Genomic DNA, 25,834 nt, shown 5'->3' with positions numbered 1-25,834 from the left:
TCATTCCCTTCTTCCTTAGTCTTCTTTTTTTTTTTTTTTTTTTGAGATAGGGTCTTGCTATATAGTGGAGAATTGCTTCCAAGTAACTATGTAGCTCAGGCTAATCTTGAACTCTTGATTCTTCTTCCTCTGCCTCCCCAGTACTAGAATTACAAACTTTATGCCACCATGGTCAGCTAAAGCCTGCCATTTCTTAACATAAAATTTTTCAGCCAGCTTGTAGAACAAGCCTGTAATCCCAACACTCAGAAGATTAGAAGTTTGAGGCTGGTCTGAGCAGCACAGTGAAAGTGTCATTAACACAACACAAACGAATAAACGAATAAACAAATCCTCCACACAGAACTTTTCAATACAGGGTAAAATGATCTTGAAGTCAAAATATAGCACCTGCTTATCACTTCAGTTTCCTCACTAGACTCTCTAACCCCCTTTACCCAAATCTAGTCTTCAATCTTTTAGAACCATTTTCAGTTCTTCAAACAGCCACACTCCCTGTCTCAGGTTTTTGTGTATGATCTGCTCTCTGCCTGGACATTCTTTGCCTGGCTATGCCTTCCTCCTTCAGATCTCAGCTACCACATCCTTTCCACACTTTCCATGAGAAAGTAGTTGGGGCTTTATGTTCTCATGAGGACTGATTCGTAGCACTGTCTTCACTGCTCCATTAAATGCTTGCTTGACCCTCCCCCTAGCTGTGCCGAAGGGATTGTGCCTTGGTCACTCTTGTGTGTCTAATGCTTAGCACAGCACCCTTCATAGAGTCAGCCATCTGTGAATGTGGATTTAAATGAGTTTTTGAAGGTTCATTTTCTGGTATTCTCCCAAGGGATGGTTTTCTAGTGTGGAAGGAAGAATCAACAGAAGAATGGGAGTTGGAAGCAGATGAATAATAAAAGTTTCATGCTTCGTTCTCATTATTCCACTCACCCACGTTATCATTGAAATATGCAATCATTTCATTCCACTAGTCCCGTAGACCATTCGGGCACAGTTAAAGCTAGAGGAGGGGTTAAGGCCGAGGTGCCCTGCACGGTGCAGAAGTCTGGGGCTCTACTTCAGTAACCAGACTCTCCCATCTCACAGCACCCCCCTACCCCCCGCACTCCACGCGCTCCTGGCAGCCTCACCATACAGGCGCAGGTTCCTCCAAGGGGCCTAGAAAGCGGCCTCTGCCGGAACACGCGGCCACTTCGGGGCAGGGCCCCAGCGACAGATGACCGGAAGTGGAACCTGCGCGGGCCTGTTGCTTAGCAACGGACGCCGCCTGGACGCCAGACCGCCGGGCGCCGAGGGCGCAGCTACTGAGCAAGTGGAGACTGCGGACCGCACGGGGTCACCACATCTCTCGTCCCGGGGGGCCCGGGGTGGCCGGCAGGAGCGATCCCGGAGCCGCGGCTGGGGCCGCGCGTCCGCGCAGCCATGAGCAGCGAGCAGGTGAGAGCGCGGCAGACCGTCAGGCTCGCACTGCCGAAGGGGTCGCAGCCCTGGATCTGCGGGTCCCCAGCTGTGCCCTGCGTGTTCAGCTCTGTCACCCCTTTTAGGACCCGGGCGTTGAGCGTTTTCCGCGAATGCCCTCGCGTGTTCTCTGCTCAACCGCCCGCTCTTGCGGTCGTCATAACAACCAAACACAACAGTCCAGTGGTGCGCGCAGGGGACTTCCGCCCCAGGCGTCCCCGGCGGCCGTGCGCGGGCTTGGGGGAGGGCTGTGTGACTTCGCGCACATCGCCTCGTCCTGCTAAGGCGAACTCCTGTGCAGAGGAGGGAAATCAGAACGGCTTTTCTAAGCTCGTGGTGAAGTTCAGATAAGATAAAACACTTAGACTGTACCACAGCTGTGTGTTCTGAATTACACGAGAGGCACTTCCTAAGAAAACATCCCTGGGCATGTAGTAAAAGATGCATTTTGCAATAGCCTTTTTTTTTTTTAAAGAATCCTTTCTTTATTGAACTTAATTAAGAGCAATTGTAGCTGAAAGAAATGCAGAACCATGGTCAATTTTTTTTAATGCCAGGACAGCATGGAAGTGTCGCAGCACGGTCATTTTTCTGGCCGGCTAGGACGCAACTTCAGTTCTCTGCACACTGATGAATGAGAAAAGGACGCTGTAAGCAACCTGGATCAAAAGAGGGGTTTAAACTACAATTTTTTCTTAGCTTCTTTGTTTTAACACTAAACTATAATTCTTTTTTCATTGCTTCATAGTGCCTTTTTTTTTTGTAGTGTTAAGAGTTTAGAAACTAAAAGGTGATTTAATCTCCTGTTGTGTTAGTCACCTTTTTGTCACGAAGACAAAGTGTCTGAGAAGAACATTTTAAGGGAGGAAAGATTTATTTTGGCTTCAGTGACATGGTTCCTTGGCTCTGTATTTCTGGGCCTGTGGTGATGCACTGCATGACAGAGGAAGGGGAAAGGGACAGACAGGGTTTGGGGAGGGGGAGATTGAGAGAGAGGGGAGGAGCATACAGAATATACCCTTCAAAGATACAACCCAGTGATCTCCTTCTTCCAACTAGGTTGCACCTCCTAACATCCATTCAGCTGTGAACTCATCAGTGGATTAATTCCTTGATGAAGACAGTACATTCATGAGCCAATCACCCTTCAATAGCACCACCAGCTGGTTCAAGTGGTCCAACACATGAACCTTTGTTTTGGCAGGGTGTGTGGGAGGCACTTCATATCTAAACCATAATAGCTATCTATTGGGCTGTAGATTATTAGCAGAAAATGTCAAGACCTTAATTCATTAATTAATCAGATGAATAATTAATACCTGAATGCTCCAGAAAGTTTGATTTCAGCATTTTATTAAAATACATGTAATAAATCAAGACCTAAGAAGCAGACACTTTGACTCATATACCAAAGTATAATTAATAATTAGTGGTAAAAGCAAATGAGCAAGCAAAAAAAACTCACATGAACAAAAAAAATTCAGATACAAGTAACTAAAAACCTGAGCAATTGATTACTAGACCTATTAGTATTTATTTATTTTTTTTTTTGGTGGTGCTGGGGTTTGAATTCAGGACTTTGAGCTTGCTAGGCAGGTGCTTTGTGGCTTGAGCCAGAACTCCAGCCCCAGGATCTTTCTTCGTACAAAACATGTAGTCATCACCATCAATGTATATTGAGCAACTTCTTTGCTTGAAGCCCAGATTGGTCTTTGACCTGATTTCATACCAGATCTTATGTCATCAGAATTTGAAATGCACTTTATTACTTTTACCATGGGATTCCTGCAAAGGTGTTATTTCACATTTCACCTAACTTACTCATCTACAACTAAAAAGCATCCACTAAAACAACATAAACCACCACCACCATCACAACCAAACACTGGAAGTTAGGTTTCAAGTTGTACTTCACCTTTACAAAAGTGCCACTGAGAAATGATGCCCCTCATCTCTTCCTTCCCCTCCAAAAAAGTCCTTTCTAGAAGAGGCCTTGGGATCTTAAAGCATGGGTATTAGCCCAGCTAGGATTCTTCCTGCTTTCTACTACCTTTAAACAGCAGAGGGCCCTCTCTTACTGTTTTGGTTGATTTGTAATTTTAAAACTCATCTTTATATTTTCTTTTATGCTAATTTAGAGTACAATTTTCCTTGGAAAGATGGGAGATTTTATATTTTAATCTAAAGCAAATAGAATGGATTAAACTTTTGGAAATGCCATTTTAATGTGACATTTACTTATGTATTCCTTCAGTCTGAAAAAAGTGAGCAGGTGGTAAAATCATATTTACTGAGGAAGTTTTAACATATCCATCTCATTAGTGGAAGGTTGAGAGTGACATGGCATTTTTTGGAAATAGCAGTCTGGGTTTTTTCCTCTTAAGTTAGATATTTAAAGAAATATAAGTCTATTTCAATTGCTCATTTTGTTCTTAGAGTTAAAGCTCAAGGCATTTGAGTTTTAGTTGCAGAACTTTCAGAGAAAGGTACAAATATTCAAAGACCAGGAAACTCCTCATAGATTGAACAATTGTGAACAGAGAAGAAGAAGGCTGCCAGTCTTTCTCTACCCCAGTACTTTTTCTAGTTGTAGAAATACGTAAATTTTTCAATTCTAAGGTGTGCCTTCCCTGTTTTTCTTCACAATATACACTCAATGTCATAACTTTAAAAAGAGGTAAGAGTGAAAAAAAAAATTTCCTATGAGACCAACACCATAGTATCAAATTTAACAATCAACCATAACTTAAACATGTGACACTTATATTTAAATCAACCTTATTAAAATGTTTTGATATATGGTCTCATTATATAGCCTGGCTGGCCTCAAAGTCATGATCCTCCTGCCTTAGCCACCTGAGTGCTGGGATTATAGGTGTGCCCCACCATGCCTGCAACCCTACTAAATTTAAGAGGTTATTGTCAATTTAACTGGACACAGTTGTTCACAATGACTAACACTTGAACTAGACCAAGTTCACACTATCTCTTGCAATAGGCAGTTGGGTGAAGTAAACCTAAATGCAAAGCTAAACAAAATTCACCAGCCCTTCATGAAAAGAGCACCAAAGAAACTAGAAGGACTGTACTTCAACATAAAAAGTCTATGTACAATACACTTTTTACTAAATGGGGAAAAACTGAAACCATTTTCTCTAAACTCAGGAATATGACAAAGCTGTTCATTCTCTCCACTCTTATTCAAGATCATGCTTGAATTATTACCTAGAGAAATAAGACAAAAGACAGGAAGAAAAGGAATACAAATACAAAAGAAAGAAGTCAAATTAGCCCTATTTGCAGATGATATGATCCTACACTTGAAAAACCCTAAAGAATACACCAGAAAACTCTTAGAGCTGATAAACACTTTTGATAAAGAAGCAGGATACAAAATGAACATACAAAAATCAGTATCTTTTCTATAGCTCAATAATGAATGCAGTGAGAAAGAAATGAGGAAAGCAGTCCCATTCACAATAGCCTTAAAAACACCTAGGAATAAAACTGTTAAGGTGAAAGACCTCTACAATGAGAACTATAAAACATTGAAGATGAAATGAAGGAAGACACTAGAAGATGGAAAGACCGCCAATGTTCATGGATAGGCAGAATTAATATTGTGGAGACCACTGAAAGTGGTCTACAGATTCAAAGCAATCTTCATCAAAATTCCAATGACATTCTTCACAGAGATGCAAAAAATCCTAAAATTCATATGGAAGCACAAAAATTTCAGAATAGCTAAAGCAATCCTGAGGAAAGAGAACAATGCTGGAGGTATCACAATACATAATTTTAAATTATGCTACAGACCTACAGTAACAAAGCCAGCATAGTAGCACAAAAACAGACACATAGACCGATGGAATGGAAGAGAGGACTCAGAAGGAACTCATGCAGCTATACAACCTGATTGTCAACAAAGGTGCCAAAAACATACATTTGAGTTCTGTGAAAACTGAAACTAGATTCTTATCTCTCACTCTGTAAAAATAAATTCAAGTGGATAAGAGACCTAAAACTTCATAACTACAACAAGAAAACACTTACAGGAAGAGAGGATGGGTATGGTGGTGCATGCCTGTAATCCCAGCTACTTTGGAGACCAAAATGGGAAGGACTTAGATCCAAGACTAGCTCCACGAAAAAACAGGAGACCCTAAGCAAAAAGGGCTAGGGGCATGACTCAACTGGTAGAATATCTGCCTAGCAAACATGAAGGTCTTAATTCAAACCCTGGTACCATCAAAAAAGAAAAGAAAAGATGTAGGCAGAGGCAATAACTTTCTGATCAGGACTCCAGTGGCTCAGGAAATAATACCAAGCATTGACAAATAGGATTGCATCAAGTTAAAAACTGCACAGCAAAAAAAAACAGCACTACAGTATAGAATGTGATCAGTATAAAATGTAGTGTAACCAAAATCAAAATTATTAATAAATGTTATGATAAATTGTGTCCCCTTATACTCCAATCATATGCTGAACTCAGATCAGTATGTGATTATTTGTAGTTAATCCTTTTTTTTTTCTTGGTAGTTCTGGGATTTGAACTCAGAGCTTCACATGCTTGCCAGGCAGTTGCAGCACCAGCTGAGCTTGAGTCACACCTCCAGTCCTTTTAACTCTAGTTTATTTTGGAGATATGGTTTTGCTTTTTGACCAGGCCAGCATGGACCAGAAGCTGCCTATTTTAGGCCTCCTGCGTCTCTGGCATGATAGTCACACACCACCACACTAAGTTTTTTTCCCTTGAGATGGGATCTCACGAGCTATTCTTCCTGCTGGTCTAGAGCTGCAATCCTCCTGATATCAGGCTCCCAAGTAGTTATGATTACAGGGGTGAGCCACCAGTGATTAAATTAGGTTGAGGTCTTTATGATGGTCCCTAATCCAGTATGACCACCGTTCTTGCAAGAGAAAGAGCTTAGGACACAACAGAAGGAAGACAATATGAAAATGCAAGGAGAAGAAGGCCATACATAAGTCAAAGAGAGGCCTTAGAAGAATCCATCCATGTTGACATCTTGATTTCAAACCATGAGGAAATAACTTTTGGTTTTTAAGTCACTGAGTCTGTGGTACTTTGTTATGGCAGTTCTAGAAAACCAACCCAACGGGATAATGGGTATTCTTTGCTTTTTTTGGCAATAAATCTTCAAAGTCTACATTTAAGTGCATCTCATTTCAGATGGGCCACATTTCAAGCAGTCAATAACTACAGAGGATTAGAGAACATGTTTGGACAGTAGCGCTGAAGGGCAGGAGTGGGAGATGTAAGGAGAAGCCATTCGCTGTGGACCTAAGGAAGCGCTCAAGGAATAAACTTGGAAGACATCCCTTGCCAAAGCTTAGACTCAGACCTCACTGGAGAGGATACGGTGTGGCCCTCTGGATTGCAGAGACATTTGGTGAGATGTTGAAGACCTGGATTGGCAGGTGGACACCACTGCTGGGATGCTGAGAGTTGGAAAAGAAGTCTCCCTCTGTGGTTCCCAGTGGAACTTGTAGAAAAGTGGGGTGGCTAGAGGATGTCTGCCACTGCTCAGCCAAATACATCACAGGTGGAGAAGATGCCCACAGGCAAAGATGCTGGCCTCTGACAGTCACACCACGGGAACAATGAGGAGAAGCTCTGGAACCAGGAAGGAAGCCCCTTCCTCCTCCAGTGACTCTTTAGCACCCTTTATATTAGTGTGCTGGATGGCAAAGGAGAAAAGTTCGAGTGTCCTGTCAGATATCCCGAAGGAGGCAGGAAGGATGGACTTGGAGTTGAGCAGCAGTCCATTGACTGGTGAAATGTACAACCCATGCTGTCTGCTCTGTAGATCAAAACAATGTGCTATCACTCTCCACAGTGCTTCCTCTTAGCTAGGTGACATTCCTAGCAGGGCTTATTCTCTACTGCAAAGGAAGTGGCAGCACTTTTGTCTTAGGCACTGCTGAAAACCATAGCTGTTACTTATGGGAACTTGAGGCTGAATTGACCTGAATCAGTCACCTTGGGAAGTGGGCCATTCAGTTTATCAGTTAAGATAAAAATGACAGTTTAGCAGTAGAGAGGAGAGATAAAGCTAAGTAAGCCAGCTTTGCACACTCAGTTCAGGTAAATTCCCAGAAGATATGATGGATGAAAGGCTTTGGACATTTCATAAAGCATGCTACCTACTATTTCCCTTTCTGTCTTGTGCTAAAGAAAGCAATTCTAAGGCGAACACTGAGAATTTTGAAAATAGTGGTGCACACCTATAATCCAGCCTTCAGGAGACTGAGGCAGAAGGATCGTGCGTTCAAGGTCTGCCTGTGCTGTGTAGTGAGACCCTCTCTCAACTAACTCACTCAATAAATAATTCACTCCAATCAATCAATCAATCAATCAATAAAAGCTAGTCGAGTATGTCTTTGAATATGTTAGCTAATTTGTGCTTTATAATGAACACTGTGAAATTGAATTGAGTGAAACAATTTTTTAAAAAGAATAAACAGGTCATTTTTTTTCGTATTTTCCACACAGGATAAACCATCCAGTAAAGAAAAGTCCAAGGCACCAGCAAGACTTTTACCACAGTTGTCCACGGTAACTTGCCTATACATTCTCAACAAATCATTTGTCATTTAAAAATGTTGGTTAGTTTTCAAACTTAAAAATAAATTACTGAATTTCTGATTTTGAACTTTGTTCCCAAATTTCATTATTTTCTGATGAAGAAATTCTATGTGGCACATATCTTAGAAAAGACAACTATCTGAATAAAGCCACTGTATAATTTCCTAGTATGTTCATCTTATTTGAGGATTCCGAATAAAAGAATTGCCAAGATGAACTTGTGGGGAGCAATAGTGATGAGTCAGGAAATGAAAGCTTGGGTTGCAGCTTTGTCCCTTGTGGCTCTGTGACCTCCAAGCCACAGTTTCTGGGTTTGGAAATGAAAGGATTTGATGAACTCGGAGATGTCTGTTCCAGAGTGAAAAGGTTGTGTTTACCAAAGATTTCTCAGATCTTGGCGTCCTTTTTCATTATGTTGACTGTAAATTATCATTGTTCTGCGGAAGAGGCAGCTAATAGGCTCTTAGATGGACAAATTAGTTTTTACTGTAATTCAATTTATTCTTTAGCAGTGATGTTAAGTGTAATACCACTGAATTAGACACCTGGGAGTTGAATTTAAGCAGAGTTTCAGTGCAAACACTGTTTTTGTTGGTAAATTATACATAGCATAAAAGTTCTCTGTCAGTAATTAAGACTGAGAGTTCCCAGCTATAAGGAGGTGGAGATCAGGAGGATCACAGTTGGAAGGCAGTCCAGGGAAAAATTTTGTGAGACCCCATCTCAACTAATAGCTGGATGTGGTGGTATGTGCTGTCATCCCAGCTACATGGGAAGCATAAATAGGAGGATCAGGGTCCAGGTTGTCCCTATTCCAAAAAAATAACTAAAGCAAAAAGGGGTAGGGACATAGCTAAAGTTGTATAACCCCTGCCTAGCAAGTGTAAGGCCCTGATTTCAAACCCTAGTACCACCAGATCTTCATGCTTCTAGAAAGTGATGATTGTAGTGGAAATCAAGTTGACCCAGCACTGTGGCTTCCAGTCCCTATGAACAGGTGACTTGATTTTCTCCCTTTTTATGTACCTCACTCAGGGCACTCCCATGGATTTTTAAGGCTTTGTGCAGAAAGATGAGAGTAGAGAAATGGAAGGACAGATGGAAGAGCACTGACTTATAGAAGTTTTCCTGACCTATTTTCCTGAGAAAGAAGAACCTGAAACAAAGACTTGCCTGCAAGTAGTTTATTTGGGAAGTAGGAGTAGGTGATAGGGGAGGGTAAAAATGTGAAGAACATGTTAGTGTAATCCTGGTTATTGAGTTGGTCTGGATCTGAAGGGAAGAGACAGACTAAGTTGTCAGCATTCTTCAAGAGGTAGATTTTACTTAAAAAGATGCCTATCTGGGTCTGTGGAAGACACAAAGGCTCCAGAAACAGTGTGTCTGTGTTCTGGTATTGCATAATTGGTTAAGCTGGTTATTGCCTTTTTATATGAAGCCGGTTGCAGGTCCCTCCACTCTGTTGCTCGCCAGCATGAGTCTGAATGCTAGTTACCTATCTTAATCATCCTTTCCCTCCTTATGATACTGCCCAGATCATGCAAGAATCACATAAAAGTCTATGACCCCTTCTTTAAATGACGAAATAAATGGTAATTTAAGGCCATGAGAAAAGGAGGACTTTGGGGGGCTGGAAAAAAGTTGTAACCCATAGCTTAGAGATCAGGTAAGGGACCTCATTAAAATCAGAGGTTTAGAGAGGAAGATCACACTAGTGATCATTTACCCACAGATACACCAAGTTGAACAGTTATTCACACACCAAATTACCTTCATAAGAACTAAGAAATTAAGCAAGAGGCTATAGTGCCTACTTCAGTAAAATAAAAAAATACATATACACTGAAGAAGGCACAAAGGAAAGAGTTTCTTGGGTCTGTCCCCTCCCAACTCCAAGCAGTCTAGTTTGGAGAGAAACACTGCTTGAGTGAAGGAGAGAAAAATTAAGTTGAGACCTAAGGCTTAAAAATAGTGCCAGTCCTGCCATAGTGAAGCCTAGCCTAGTGTTAGGCAATACCCTGCTATCTCCTACTGCCAGGCCAACACCTGCAGCCAGAGCAGGTATAATCATGTTAGGTCAAATGTCCAACTGCCTCCACCATTCCTCTTCCAACTGCAACAGCAGAGTGGGAGCAGGACATCACTAGCGGGAGAAGAGGGCATGAAATCTCTACAGTGGTTTGTCTTGGACTTCAGCGTCAGACCTGTCATGGTGAGACTAGCACCCAGTAGAAGTTAAAGGTCCTGTGTGCAGGCTGGAGCTCACATACTGAGCCTTTAGACCTGCCCTTACATCAGACAAAAGACCTGTGCACCAGCAGGACAGACCTGAGTTTCAGCCTGCATCATTTCTAGCTTTGGAGTAGGCCCAGGGCACACCCATCCCACTTCTGAGAATATACAGGCTCTTGCAGCTGGGAGACTTAGGTATAGTCAGTCATAGCATCTGTCAGTCTTGGGGGCCAGTGGATTGTCTCCAACCACTGTCTGCCAACTGTGGGGCAACACAGCTATCACCAGACCAGGGCTTGCAGATGGGACTCTAGCTATTGCCCCAGCATCAGACAGAGGCCTGTGCCACATGGGATGGATTGGTGTTTTGTCCTGCATCACTGTCAGCTGTGGCATGGGCTTTCATACACTCAAAGACTATGCAGGTTCTTGCAGCTGTGAGGTTCAGGCATAAACCAGTTTAGCATCAGCCTAGGTGGCCAAGGGACTTTCTTCACCAGTGCTACAGCATAGCATGGTGCAAGACCCTATTTAATGGGGGTGGGAGGGATAGGACAAGGTAGAGTTGTATGCACAAGACTTAGCCCTGGAATTTAGTAAAGAGGTAATAAAACCTAACACTGGGGAGAGCCTAACATACCCCATACTCTTCCCTACCTCAGATTGTGCTTCTGGATTAGATCCAGTGACAGGGAAAGACACGCAGCCCCAGACTTCTTTTCCAGCTACCATCACCTGTTACTGGTTAAAATGGTCTTAGGCAATCAGTCCACCTTAGTAATCAGCAGTGTGGGCCTTGGAACTACTCCAGTGTTGAGCTGGTCTGGGCAGGCTATGGACTAAGGGTGTGACACCTGGTAGCCTGGTAGCATATGGTGACATAGGAGTCTTGGAGCTGGTTCATCTATTGTAACTGTCTTGAGTCGGGCAGAATCCTGCAACGTCTGACCCTGGGCCAGTAACTGTGGACAAAGCATTAAAGTTTACTCCAGCCACAGAGAGAGGCTGTGGGGATATAAACCCTGCTTATTCTACATATTCTCCTGGCTCTTTCTGAATAACATACTTACAGTGTATTTCTGGAAAGACAGGTGCAAATAATAAAGCAAGTTTAGGGACACTAAATAAATACTAAATCCTTCAATACCCAGCCAATATCATGTGCCAGTAATCATCAGGAACTTTCAGGAAACCATGACCTTGCCTAATACTCAAAATTAGCTTCCAAAAACTGATCAGGTGGTAATCAACATGGAAGAGCTCTGAGAGATTTGAGATTTAAAAATACCTATTTATAGGAAACTCAATGTGTTAAAAAAAAAACAGAAAACATTTCAATACTCTAATGGAAAAACTTAATAGGTGGGAGCATTTTAAAATTTCAAACAAAATTTTCAGCTAATATATACTCAGTGAAATTTAAAATATGATAGAAGACATCATGAGTAGGGTAGATCAAACAAACAGAAGAATTAGTGAGCTCAAAGAAAGGCTATTTGAAAATACATAGTTGTAAGAGAAAAAAAAAAGAGGAGTGAAGCATACCTGCAGTATTAAAAGAGTGAATATTCATTCCATTGTTTCAGTGTGACTTGAAAAATACCAATGGTGTAGAAAGCTCATTCACAAGAATAACAGAAAACTTCCCAAATATAGAGAAGGATACAAATACCCAGGTATAAGAAAGTCAAAGGACACGAGTCAGGTTTAACTTAACCAAGCCAAGTCTACCCCAACACATCTTATGATCAAGCTCTCAAAGGTGAAAGAAAAGGAGAAAATTCTCAAGGCTAAAAAAGAAAAGAAACAACATGTAAGTGTCCCCTGATTTTCTTGACACCAGACTTCTCAGCAGAAACCTTACAGGCCAGGAGAGAGTGACATGAGATTTTCACAGTACTGAAAGAAAAAAAGAATTGAAAACTGTCAACCAAGAATCTGAAGCAAAGCTACCCTTTAGAAATGAAGGAGAAATAAAGACATTCCCAGACAAAGGCTGAGAGAGTGTTATTTCCACCAGGGAAGAAATGCAACCTGAAAGGAAGAGACATTAATGATTAAAAACCACATGAAGGTATAAAACTCACTGGAAAGAGTAATTATACCAACAAATTTAGAATGTTATAAAATTATTAGCATGGTTTGTAAGCCGTTCATATCTTTTGTATCAAGCCTAAAAACAATTAAAAATAATAGCAACATTAATACACTAAGAGATAGGCAATAGAGAAAGATGCAAAATAAGATATCAATATTTCAAATGTGAAGAGGAATGAAGTACAAATGAACAGTTTTCTTATTAATATATTTTCTCTTATTATTCTGCTTATGTTCTTATCTTTATAAACATGTCAAGTTACTATCATTTCAAAATAGCATGTTATAATCAAAAGATTTTTTGTAAGCCTCATGGTAACCACGAAACAAGAATCTCTAATAGATGAACCAAAAATAATAAGCAAGGAATCAAAACATACCACTAGAGCAAATCGCTTTAACCACAAAGACTGTAAACAGAGAAGAAAGAAAGGAACTACAACTAGAAAACAAGCTACATAATGGCTGTGTAAATACCTACCTATGAATAATTACCTTGAATGTAAATGGATTAAATTCTCCAATTAAAGGACACAGAGTGACTGACTGGATCAAAATAGTAAGACCCAACTGTACATTACTAGGTAGGTGCACTACCAGTTGAGCCACTAATATGTTGTGCTGGCCCTAATATGTTGTTTGTAAGAAACTTACTTTACCTCTAAGGATTTAAAGACTAAAAATGAAGGGATGGAATAAAATATTCCATGTAAACAGAATCCAAAAGAAAGCATAAGCACTCATACTTTTTAAAAACTTATTCATTTATTCACATGTGCATATATTGTTTGGGTCATTTCTCCCCCCTGCCCCCCTCCTCCACCTTCTCCCCCTTTCCCCGCTCAGTTCCTGTTCTGCCTTTATCACTAGTTTTGTTGAAGAAAAGAGACAAGCATAATAAGGAAGACAAAGTGTTTTTGCTAGTTGAGTTAAGGATAGCTATACAGAAATATTCCTAGCATTGCTTTCATGTACATGTGTTATGACCCATGTTGATTCATCTCTAACTGATCTTTACACTGGTTACTGATCCCCTTCTCGTGATAACCTCTGTTGTTTTAGGGTTACTGTATTAGCACCTCTGGAGTGGGGACATCACACACTTTCATGTTTTGGGTTTTCTATCTATTTTTATATCACCCAAATATGCTCTCTCCTTATCATGTTATCCAAGTCCAACCACATTGCTGCATTTGCCCTAGATCTAAAGTCCGCATATGAGGGAGAACATATGATTTTTGGTCTTCTGAGCCTGGCTAACCTCACTCAGAATGATGTTCTCCAGTTCCATCCATTTACCTGAAAATGATAAGATTTCATTCTTCTTCATGGCTGAGTAAAATTCCATTGTGGACAAGTACCACATTTTCTTGATCCATTCATCAATAGTGGGGAATCTTGGTTGTTTCCATAACTTGGCTATTGTGAATAGTGCTGTAATAAACATGGGTGTGCAGGTGCCTCTGGAGTAACCTGAGTCACATTCCTTTGGGTATATCCCCAGGAGTGGGATTGCTGGATCATATGGCAGGTCTACGTTTAGATTTTTAAGAAGTCTCCAAATTTTTTTCCAGAGTGGTTGATCCAGCTTGCATTCCCACCAGCAGTGAATTAGGGTTCCTTTTTTCCCACATCCTTGCCAACACATGTGGTTGGTGGTGTTTTTGATGATGGCTATTCTAACAGGGGTGAGGTGGAATCTTAGTGCGGTTTTGATTTGCATTTCCTTTATGGCTAGAGATGGTAAGCATTTTTTCATGTGCTTTTTTGCCACTTGAATTTCTTCTTTTGAGAAAGTTCTGTTTAGTTCAGTTGCCCATTTTTTAATTGGTTCATTGATTTTAGGAGAGTTTAGTTTCTTAAGTTCCCTATATATTCTGGTTATCAGTCCTTTGTCTGATGTATAACTGGCAAATGTTTTCTCCCACTCTGTGGGTGGTCTCTTCAGTTTAGAGACAAATTTCTTTTGTTGTGCAGAAGCTTTTTAATTTTATGAAGTCCCATTTGTCCATCCTTTCTCGTAGCTGCTGGGCTTCTGGGGTTCTATTGAGGAAATCCTTGCCTATACCTATTAGTTCCAAAGTGTTTCCTGCTCTTTCCTGTAGTAACTTCAGAGTTTCAGGTCTGGTATTTAGGTCCTTGATCTATTTTGAGTTGATACTAGTACAGGGTGATAGATATGGATCTAATTTCAGTTTCTTACAGACAGGTAACCACTTTTCCCAGCAATATTTGTGGAAGAGGCTGTTGTTTCTCCATCGTATGTTTTTGGCACCTTTGTCAAAAATGAGGTAGTAGTTCTGTGGATTCATATCCAGATCTTCTATTCTGTTCATTGGTCTTCATGTCTATTTTTATGCCAGTACCATGCTGTTTTTATGCCACTACCATGCTGTTTTTATTGCTATAAACACTCATACTTAAATAAAATAGATCTCAAGTCAAAAACAGTAAACAAGACAAGACCTTCATTATATAATGATAAAGGGGTCTATTCAGCAAGAAGAGATACTAATTCTAAGTCTACATGCACCCAACATTGGAGCACCCAAATGTATAAAGCAAATATTAATAGACCTAAAGGGAGAGAGAGAAAGGCTGCAATAATAGTTGGTTATTCTAACACTCTACTTTCAGCAATGGACAAACATCCAGGGAGAAAATCTACAAAGAAACAACAGAGTTAATTGTACTCTGAACCAAATTAATCTGATAGACATCTCCAGAACAGTCTATCCAATAACTGCTAAATGCACATTTTTCTCATCAGCAAATGAAATGTTCTCTAGGAATAGACCATTGATAGGCCATAAAACAAGTCTCAACAAATTTTTAAAAATCATATCAAGTATCTTTTCTTATCACAATGCAATAAAACTAGAAATCAACAATAAGAAAATCTTTAGAAACTATGTTAACACAGAATTAAACAGATTACTTTTGAACAACTAATGGACAAGGGAATAAATCAATAAAGAAATAAAAAATTGCTTGAAACAAATGAAATTATAAACACTAAACCCTAAAGAATACAGCAAAATTAGTATGAAGAGGAATGTTTATGTAGTAATCAATACCCACATCAAAAAAGTAGGATCTCAAATAAAAACCCTATCACTGCATCTCAAGGAACAAGAAAAACAAGAACAAATTAAACCCCAAATTAGTAGAAGAAAAGAGACAATATAGAGCAGAGCAGAAATAAATAAAATTAATACTAAGAAATATTTGAAAATCAATGAAACAAAGAGCTGGTTCTTTGAAAAGATACACAAAATAGACAAACCCTTAGCTAGATAAAAGAAAGAGAAGACTCAAAAACAAAGATGAGTAGGGCAACATCACAATTGACACCACAGAAATATAAATGATTATTAAAGATTATTATGAACAACTGTATGTCTGCAAATTTGATAACCTAGAAGAAATAGAGCCAATTCTTAGACACATATACCTTCTCAAGGTATAAGGGAACGGAGAAAGGTTGATCAAAGGGAACTAAAGTTACAGTTAGAGAGGAGGGAATGAGAATTTCTGCTGTGCTGTTGCACAACAGGGTGGCAATACATAAGAATAATATAATGTACATTTCAAAAATCTAGAAGAAGCTGGTGCTGGTGGCTCACGCCTGTAATCCTCGCTACTCAGGAGGCAGAGAACAGGAGGATCATGGTTGGAAGCCAGCCCCGGAAAATATTACCCCACCTCCAAAAAAATCCAAAACAAGGGCTGGCTCAAGGTGTAGGCCCTGAGCTCAAACTCTAGTGCTGAAAAAAAAAAAATCTAGAAGAAAAGATTTGTGCTGGTGGAGTGGTTCAAGTGGTAAGAGTGCCTGACTCCAAGAAAAGATTTGCAGAATTTTCACTTTCCATAAAGAAACATTTGAGGAGACAGATCTGTTTAACCTGACTTAAACAGTACACTGTGTATACATGTCTTGAAACATTACAGGATACTCCCTTGATAGGTGTTGATATATATTTTTATGCATTTATTTATCATTTTAAAACAAATCTTAAAATTAGAATGCTTGGAGACACTTGGCAATGTCTGGGGATGAGGAGACTATCTGGAATGATCTCTGTGGTTTTAATGACAGGCACCTAAAACAAACTAGCAGCAGGGTCTTTGGTAATGTCTCCCAAATGGTGCACGCTATTGCCATTCTCAGGCTTGAACGAGATCTGTTGTCGAGTGTTGGTGCCTTCTTTCCAGATGTCCTGATCTATTTGAGAAAATGTCTGTACATTTCATAAAAATACTCATGCATTACATGAAACTTTTCTTCTATGTTGTTTATTAATAGAGTTTAAATTTCTTGTTTTAGGTGAGTACAAAGCCCCAGTGGCAGCAAGCCGCTCCTTCATTCCATTTGAGTAAAAAGCAGGATAATGAGATTCCTGAACCTTTTACTGTTAAAAATGAGCAGTCACAAGGTAAGAACATCAATATTCAATACTGGATTTAAGGAAATTTTCTAGAGGAAAAAACCCCACAAAACTTAGTTAATACAGTCATAAAATTAGAAAACCTAAATGATATTCATGTCATATAGAAAAGTTTCTTCCAAATGTTTTCCATCAGAAAATAATTGACTCCAGTTCTTAGTTATTTCAGGCCATTTTAAATGATATAAGAGCTCATATTTTAAGAACTAGAATGTTTATCATAAAACTTTGATTTATTATAGTCAGAATTTGCCTCTGCATCAAAGGCTGAAAACTTTTTTCTAAAAAAGAATTTTATAAATTGTAAATATTACTTTAAAATTAGTTATCTTCAAAATTATTTTGATTGTAGAATATAGATTATCAGATTGATTACAGTTAGTATTAACATTTTTATCATGATTCCTTAAATTTTCTTGAATAATATATTCATTTTTATCATAGTTTTAATCTTATTCATTTTCAAATACTGTAGTAAAAATATAATTAAATAATGTTCCATTAGAGTCAAAATATATAACAAAACAACTGACTCTTCTTAAAATAGCCAAGGGTTTTATTATGATGATATAAGACATTTGTAGTCTAATTTCCTTATAGTAAATGAGAAGTTATATTTGGGGTTCCTTGAGAACTTAAAATGTAATTTTTCTCAAATGGCGCTTTGGCATTTTATTCTACGGTCTTACATATTTTAACTTACTTTTTAAGGTGAATAATTTTTTTTTTAATTCAAGCTGAATACATGGAACAGTTTGGGAAAAAAGGCAAATTACAAAACCAGCTTGATGATAGTCACGTAGGACCATCTACTTCCAAGTCAAAGACCAAGTCTCCACATAAAGAACGAGAAAACTTTAGAAGTACTCTTGTTAACGTCATTATGTAAGTTCCACAGACTAACCAGTATTTGTTACCCCAGTTAGAGGCCCTGGGAACTCTTATCCAAAAATATTAGAATTCCATGCCGCTCTAAGTTTCTCTCAAACCTTGGTACAATGAGGTAAACCTATAAAAAATGAAAGAATTTGAATTTAACCCTATGAAACATGCCCACTTTTAAGTATCATGAATTGTAAAGTTATCAGTGTTAATACTAGATGTTGACTAAGTGAGCAGAATTTCTGGGAGTTCTGGTTATAGCCATGGTGGATGGTGATGGTGGTGGTGGATTTGACTGTCCATCCCTCATCTATTTTGTCTGCTCAGGTGATGTGGTGACTTCTCTGATGTTGTAGGTCTCCTTGTGTAAAAAAGGAATTGGGGTGGAAAGCTTGCAGTGTGAGTAGGGCCTGGGCTTGCCTGGTCTGAGTTTTAGAACGTTTTATGGGGAACATTGAGGACTGAAGTTACTTGCTTCTTCTTGCCTAGCTTCCACACAGCTTTGTGCAAGTTTTTTAGTGCTCTCTTTTGCTTCATTATGTTTCTATTTCATGACCCATGTAGTAAGTAACTTACCAACAGAACCTTGTTTATTGGTCTCCATGTGGCACTTCACTGGCTGGACAGCCATCTTGAAGGGAGGACAGTGGATACTGTTTACAGAGAGCTAGAGGAATATTTGTGGGAATCCTGTGCTGTTGGTTTGAAGGTGTGACCTTAGTTTAGAGTAGTTTTTTAAAAAAATTTTGTTTCCTTCTTTAAATTTTTAAGATAAGGTCTTACTATGTAACCCAGACTAGCCTAGAACTTACTAGATAGCCCAGGCTGATTTTGAGTTTTCTTTTGCCATATGAGGCTAGAATATCACCAGGTTGACCTGTACATGTTGCTTTCTTGGCATAAGCACATTTGGGCCACACAAACTGTGTAAAATTAGCACCCAGATCAATAGGAGGGTCAGACTCTGGTTACAAATCCTTAGAGGAAATACTTTTTTGGGGGATGGGTTCTAGGGATTGAACCCATGACCTACCAATAAGCTACATTTTCAGCCCATATTTTCTACTTCTTCTTCAGTCATGTTTGGCACTTTTTTTCCTTCTTTTTTGCCTTTTGGGAATGCATTCTTTTCCATTAAGTTGTCTAACTTGCTGACATAATTTGCTTATCAGATGACCTCTTTGTTTTCAACCTTCCCACTCATTTCTTCCTTTGGTAACTGCTGACTCCAAGACAAAGCCTTTTCTGGAGGTCTCACGGCAGGTTGCTTCCCTTGTTTCCATGACATGTACATGGACTGTGGGGTTTTTAATCCTGTTTCATCTGTCCTCTGCCTTCTTTTCATGTTCCAGAAATTTGAACTTCTCAGCTAATGATCTTTTTTCTGATCTTCACAATTATGGGTTAAAATAATTTTACTGCCATTTTTACAGGGAAAATTTAAAAAGGGATGTTCATGCCTCTGTCTTGAACCAAAAGACTATTAATTTTATAAAAAAAGGAAAAATTAATATAGTTGTCTTAATTTTTGAGAAATAAAAGTGCATCCTATTTTCTCTTTAACTAGATGTCTCCTGTATTGATTGTTTTGCTTCTGGGTGAAATGGTTTTCAAATGGAAAGAATATGGCTATTTGAAGCACAGACTGATGAAAAAATTCTTCTTCTCATACTTAAATAGCTGTAAGACCAAAAGGAAGTTATTTAACCTCTCTGTTACTCACTTTCTTAATCTGTGAAATGGGGATAATTACGTTATTATGTCTTCTAACAATAGATGAGGGTTAGAAATAATATATGTGAAACTATTGAGGGATTGAGTAGATGATCAATAAAAAGCTATTATTATCATTGTTTCTGGTAAGCAGACTCTTTGCCTGTGACCTAGCATAATAGGATCATGGAATTGTAGAGCAGAAAGGTCTTCACTGTAAAACTTCTTCAACAGCTACTCCTACAACCCCCAGCATTCTTCCTTCTCCCCTTCCCTGGCATTGCTGCATCCTTCTAGGCAGGCATCATTCACATAAAGGAGAAGTATGCTTGACTCTCAGGATTCTGCAAGGTAGGTGGAATGAGCATTTCTGCCAATTAAAAAACAAACAAACAAAACCTTATCACTTATTAAGGTCACACACTTTACAATGATAGAACATTAACCTGTACTTCCTGATTCCTGAAATACAATTACTATTTTATTTGTTCTTTTTTTGTGCAACCAGTAACATAATGAGATACATTTGTGGTTAGAAAAATCAATCCTTCTCTTTCCAACCACTGAATACCTTGAAGATCTCCCACTATTCCTTTTATAACATCCCTCTCGGTAAACATTTATTGAACACTTCACATGCACTGAATTAAACTGAAACATTACCCAAACTCTTGACTTTTTTTTCCTTGCACATATAATTTAAGAGAATAAGGGTAAAGTATATAAAATATTGTATTCTTGGGTTTGCAAAGACAAGTTAAAAGATCCATTCTTGGTATGTACTTTGGTATGGTAACTTAGATATTCAATATACCTTCTGTCTCTACTCACCAGATAATTTGTGGGAAGGAGTACTTTTTCATATAGCATCACTGGCCTGTATCCATTCCAGGCAAAATTGGGATCCAGAGCATAATACAGAGGTTAAATTTATTCTAGAGTAACTTGTTATTTTTCCTGAAGATATGAACTGTGCCTTTGGGCACAGCAGAGCCTTCAAACAAGTCACAAAATATAACGCATATCTGGCATAGATTTTTGAATTGAATTGCGGTTATAAACATTATAGTATTATATGAACATATACTTAATAAAAAAAATAGGAACATATGAGCATTGATGTCACCTCTAGAAATCTGAGAGAGGCCTTCAAAAATGTATCTGTGTCTTCTGCAAAGCATCCTTTAAAGTCCTTTCTATAAGAGCTTCTTTTAAAACCCATGTTAATAAATAACCTACACATATTTTAGAGCTAATGCAAGAGTATTCTCTTACACGTTCAAAGAAGAGAGAACTTGATTTTGGAGTAATGAAGGAAAGTAAATAAAGACCATCAAGAAGAGTATAGTCTTTGAGTTAGGTCTCAGAAAGAAATCATCTATACACTGGAGATTGAATCCAGGGCCCTGTGAGCTGTGCCTCTAGCCCTGCAAACGTAATGTTCTCCCATGAATACAGAGAAAGTATTTTTGGAGGGATATAGTGCCAAACAAATACGTATACCATTTATAAATATTTCCAATTAATTTTTTTCATGATTTAAAACAGTTCCAATGTTTTTGTATCAATTGTTTTGTGTTCTTACTGCTCATTTTACACACCTGAATATTGTGTTTACCATTTTCTTAGGCAACAAGATGCTGGATTAGACACAGCTATCATCGATGAAAGCACAGTTCCAAAAACGGCTGCTTCTGCATTAGAGAAAGACATCTTGGTAACAAGTTATTTATTTGTCAGTAGAGTTGAAATTAAAAGAAACTCTTGAAAATACTTTTATATCTTCTAGATTATTCTGTGCTCCTCTGTTGTTGAACTCTGTGAACACAGGAGTAAATACAGAATCTCATAAAATTGCTCTACTGGATTAGTAGAGGAAATTATTATTTTTCTTGCTACCTATGACTACAACTAAGGGAACTCAAATCTACCCGCTTCCCCTCTTAAAGTTTGTCTCAGTTTTGTATAACTCTATATGCCTTTATTCTTTTATGAGAAATTACCTTATTTACATAATACAAAATAGTGCTTTTGAAGAATTTCAAATACATAGAAATTTTTAAAAGTGTAAATATCAAAGACTTCAACATTGCTAATTAAAAATATTTTGAAATTTAAATTTTTTCCTTCTAAGTGTCCTGTATATATTTGTGGAAATATATTGAAGTTAAAATTCCAATATAAAGAAACAAGTTTTAAAATGAATGCATATAATAGCCTTTATAAAATTATAATACAGAGTATTAATAGACAAATTAGAAGTTTCCTGAATCTTGTATATTTCTGGGATACTGATTTGCTTGTGACTTTTAAGGTCTACTTCTGGTAATCTATAATAAAAGAATACACACTGACACAACACACAGTCAAAAATTTGCGAAACACTAAGTTTTAACTCAGCATGTGCTCTGTTAAATACGTCATATATTTGGTCATGAAACTTATTGTCTTACACTATTGTTATAAGCTGAGATAAGAGCTTTAGCTTTCATGAAATACCACATAGTTTTAAATTTTAAGATATCTTAAATAATGCTTGCATAAATTACACAAAATATGTTTTTATGATTTATAAATACTTAATTCTTCTAAAACTTGAACTTTCTCAGTGGTTTTATATTTAGACAAACATACTTCTTTTATGCTAATCCTGTCTACATTTTCCCTACCTCCTCTTTGTAGAGGTATTACTATTATATTCACCATGGAATTGATACAGATCACGTGGCACCCATGGAAGACTCCTGGCTGGAACATGTGCTGGATTTAGTTCCACAACATCTTAAAGTCCTTACTGACAGCATAATTGTGTTATCCGATGAAATGAGAGAAGATTATCTTCTTAGTGTAAAGAAATCCATAGGTAAATTGGCATTACTCTTTGTTTTCTAATTTGAATGTGTTGTGTTAGATAGTTTTTCTTACTGAAAGTTAATAGCTATACTTGAAACTATTTACTGTACTGCCTATGTTGTTTCTTATACTGCTGTTACATTACTTAAGGCCTTTGGCAGATTGCATTGGTTAATTACATCAAGAAATAAAAAAAATTAGTCTTTTCATTTATAGGGATATAACTCCTCAATAAAGTACATCACCAAAGAAAATTATAAAACATTAATTACAACCTCTTTGAGTATTTATTGCATTAGAAGGCATTGGGCACTTAGGAAATGGTCTTTCCCTTCAAGATGGTCCCTCCTTTAGAAAAACTTGGTATAGGTGTGAGAGACAAGATGTGTGTGTGTGTATGTGTATGAATAATGACCTAAAAGTTTAAACACTAAAATCCAACTGATATCACAAATTCAAATATCATTAGTTACATTGTTAGTATGGGCCAGAAGTTGGCAAACTATGGCTCATTTTTGTAAATCAAGTTTTGTTAGAACACAGCCACATTCATAATGCTTTGGAGTGATTTGGTGACCCTTCATGGAGATTGCATTCACGGCATTTAAAACTCTTACTGAGTATATCAGTAATATAAAAACAAGAAGCCAACTACTACAATGGGGTAGATGGACAAACTATTAGACTACAAAACAGAGTAGTAGGTGCAATGAAGAGGGAAATAGAGGACCCACCATAAGGGAGAAGTCAAACTGACCTATTCAGAAGGACTGTGGAGGCCCCTGAATGAGTTTTGAAGCATGAGGAAGAGGTACTAGAGAACATACTTGTCCTAGAAAATGGCGTGGATGATGGCAGACATGAGTATAACAGGCTGCTTAGACTTGCGAGCAGTTCTGATGGCTAAAGCATAGGGTGGGTGCATTTTGGGAAGGGGACACTACATGAAGCTCATTTATGCCTTTTTAAAGCATCTGAAGGCAAAAGACAATCTCAAGGATTTTAAGAGGGAAGTAATGATGTTTTACATTTTAGAGCATCTTGAAAGACAGGCAGGAGAATTAGAATTAATTGTGAATTAAAGATCACAGAAGACAGAAGCAGAGGTAGCCTACTTTGCTTATTTTTTTAATTCATTTATTCACTTGTGCATAAAGATTGTTTTATGTTCTGAAAGTTTTAAGGGAACAACAAAGTAATATGTGCCTTTCTTGAGTGAAAGAAAACTATCCTGTTTTGCTGACCTTCAGCAAAAACGCTTTTGGTGGAATAGCTGTAAAGGAAGACGTAATATTAAATGCAATTATCATTTTCAAATGAGAGAAGGGACGGACACATTGTTAAGAGAACATATACTGTCACAGACATAATAGATTTTCTCATAAATTTTTTATGTTCTTCATAAATGTATAAATTGCTCGTTATTAAAATTTTTAACATAATTTAAGTGATTGATTTGAATAGAATTAGTTTTGCAATTGTTTGGAAATATGCTACAATTAGTACAAGGTTATTTAGCAAAACTTTTCAATTTTTCTTTAGTTGATTTTGTTTTAAAAGACCCTAGAGAAAAAGAAGATGATAAAAAGACAATTGAACTTCCACCCCATCGTGCTGAGTAAGTGATCAGACTTTTCTAAGAATATTGATTTTGTGTGCCCGATAGTATATAAGTAAATAATATTAAAAAGGCAAAATTTCTGTATATATTTATATATTTATACACTGGCTATATTTTCTCATGTATGTGTTTATAATTTACATTTAAACATATACCTATGATAGCTACATATGTGTATGTACATATTTCGTATATAAAAGTATTGTTCTCGTGATCTTTATTTATGTGCCTAAACCCTAACATATTTCATTTACAAACTGTTGGGTAGAAGGATAGGCAAACAGTTACAGACAGATGGACACTTCTATGCTTACAACATAAGCACCTTAGTGAAACAACTTGATATAGGCCTTTGTGTCTCCACAGCAAATAGCATGGGCTTCAGCTGTGTTAGGGGCATAAAAGCTTGATAATGCTTTGCACAAAACATATTGGGAACATTGGAGAAAATATGTGTGTATAGAATGTTTCAATTTATTACATGAATTATAAGTTAGAATGTATAACAGGAAAAACCAATTGCTATATATTTCCCTAAAAGTAATTAACATGTAGGAATAAATCTCTTAAATAGTTTGAAGAATGGAACTCATGTTTATATAATTAAGTAACCAATTAAGTTTTGGTTGTTTCTTATATGTCATTTAAAAATTCCCCATAGCTGGGTGTGGTTCACACATCTGTAAGCCCAGCACTTGGGATGCTAAGGTAGGAGGATCGTGAGTTCCAGGCCAGCCTGGGTTATGTAGGAAGAGTCTAAATAGGTAAACAAACAAATAGATAGATAGATAAATAAATATCCCAAACTATCTTCCATATGACCAAAACAGAGTCATGTAGCATTTTCATGTATCTTCTATGGAGAATGTATTTTCTCCTGGGGAAAGACAAAAATCATTCTTTATGCTGTATCATTGGTGGTATGCTCACATCTGAAAAACTAGATCTTACTGTGTAATAAAATAAATCCATAGCTAATATAATTGTGAATAAAAATTATAGCCATAAAATGAACATATTTAAATATACAAATGCATGAAAATAGTGTAAGGCAAATTACATTTGATATACGTAGCCACTAAACATCATAGCTCAACAGCACTGCACTGTGAAGAGCCGGTTGTTTCCCTTCCTGACGGCTTGGTGACTGTTAGCTCCTGCACAGCTGCTGCCTGCACCTCCTGAGAGCATTGTTCTGCAGCTTATTGTTAGTCCAGGAAAAGATCAGAATTCAAAGTCAGGTTTCTACTGAATGCATATTGCTTTTCCACTATCAGAAAGCCGAAAAATTGTAAGTCAAGCTATTTTCAGCTGGAGAACATCTGTATTATGAAAGGTAAAGAGGGCACGTCTTCAATATAGAAAAAATGATTTCTTCAAGCCATGAGGGCTACGGAATAAATACATCTTCAAACAAAAATGTTAGAGAGTGTCTGTTGTTTGTAAATGATCTTTACACATTAACAGATGATAAAGTTCAAGGAGATTTCCATAGGCAAGCTAGACTATATCCTTACAATATTTGAAAAATACAGGAAAAGTTTAAATGTGCATCCTGGAATTAATAATCTTCCTATACAAAGACAGCTAGTTGTTCTTTCCATTTTATCATTGTAAGTTGTTTGTGAACACAATAGGATCAAGTTTTTAAAGATAAAATTAGTTACCTTATGTGTTAAAGATTCAAATCTAAATTCGTAATCATTATTATAATGAAATATATAAACCATAAATAGTATGTACTTTATATGTTTTAAATGTACTTGCATATTTTGTTATTCCTATGAGGGATAATCTTATTTTTTATTAAAATCAAATCCTTATTACTCAAAAAATGCATTTATTGTAAAAATACTTTTTTTGTGGCATGAAGGATTGAACCCAGAGCCTTGTACATTCTAGGAAAGGGTTCCACACTGA

General features: G+C 37.7%; 1 protein-coding gene across 3 annotated transcripts in view; it reads left to right on the top strand.

Moving 5' to 3' along the window:
• The first annotated feature begins 1,149 nt into the window (after positions 1-1,149).
• Positions 1,150-25,834, top strand: part of Dnah7 (dynein axonemal heavy chain 7) — a 310,589-nt gene continuing 285,904 nt past the window's right edge. Inside the window, exons 1-7 of one of the 3 annotated variants that reach the window (XM_074071308.1) lie at positions 1,150-1,437; positions 7,976-8,038; positions 16,725-16,833; positions 17,583-17,730; positions 21,070-21,157; positions 22,123-22,303; positions 23,836-23,911. In XM_074071308.1, coding sequence (XP_073927409.1) covers positions 1,423-1,437; positions 7,976-8,038; positions 16,725-16,833; positions 17,583-17,730; positions 21,070-21,157; positions 22,123-22,303; positions 23,836-23,911 — 680 coding nt within the window. In that variant the 5' untranslated portion in view covers positions 1,150-1,422. Of the gene's footprint in view, positions 1,438-6,652; positions 8,039-16,724; positions 16,834-17,582; positions 17,731-21,069; positions 21,158-22,122; positions 22,304-23,835; positions 23,912-25,834 lie in introns of all 3 variants that reach the window. The other 2 variants (XM_074071306.1, XM_074071307.1) reach the window with 2 other exon arrangements.

The sequence above is a fragment of the Castor canadensis genome, chromosome 4 (genome assembly GCF_047511655.1).
Source record: "Castor canadensis chromosome 4, mCasCan1.hap1v2, whole genome shotgun sequence".
NCBI lineage: Eukaryota > Metazoa > Chordata > Mammalia > Rodentia > Castoridae > Castor > Castor canadensis.
This window is presented reverse-complemented; position numbering and strand designations above follow the sequence as displayed.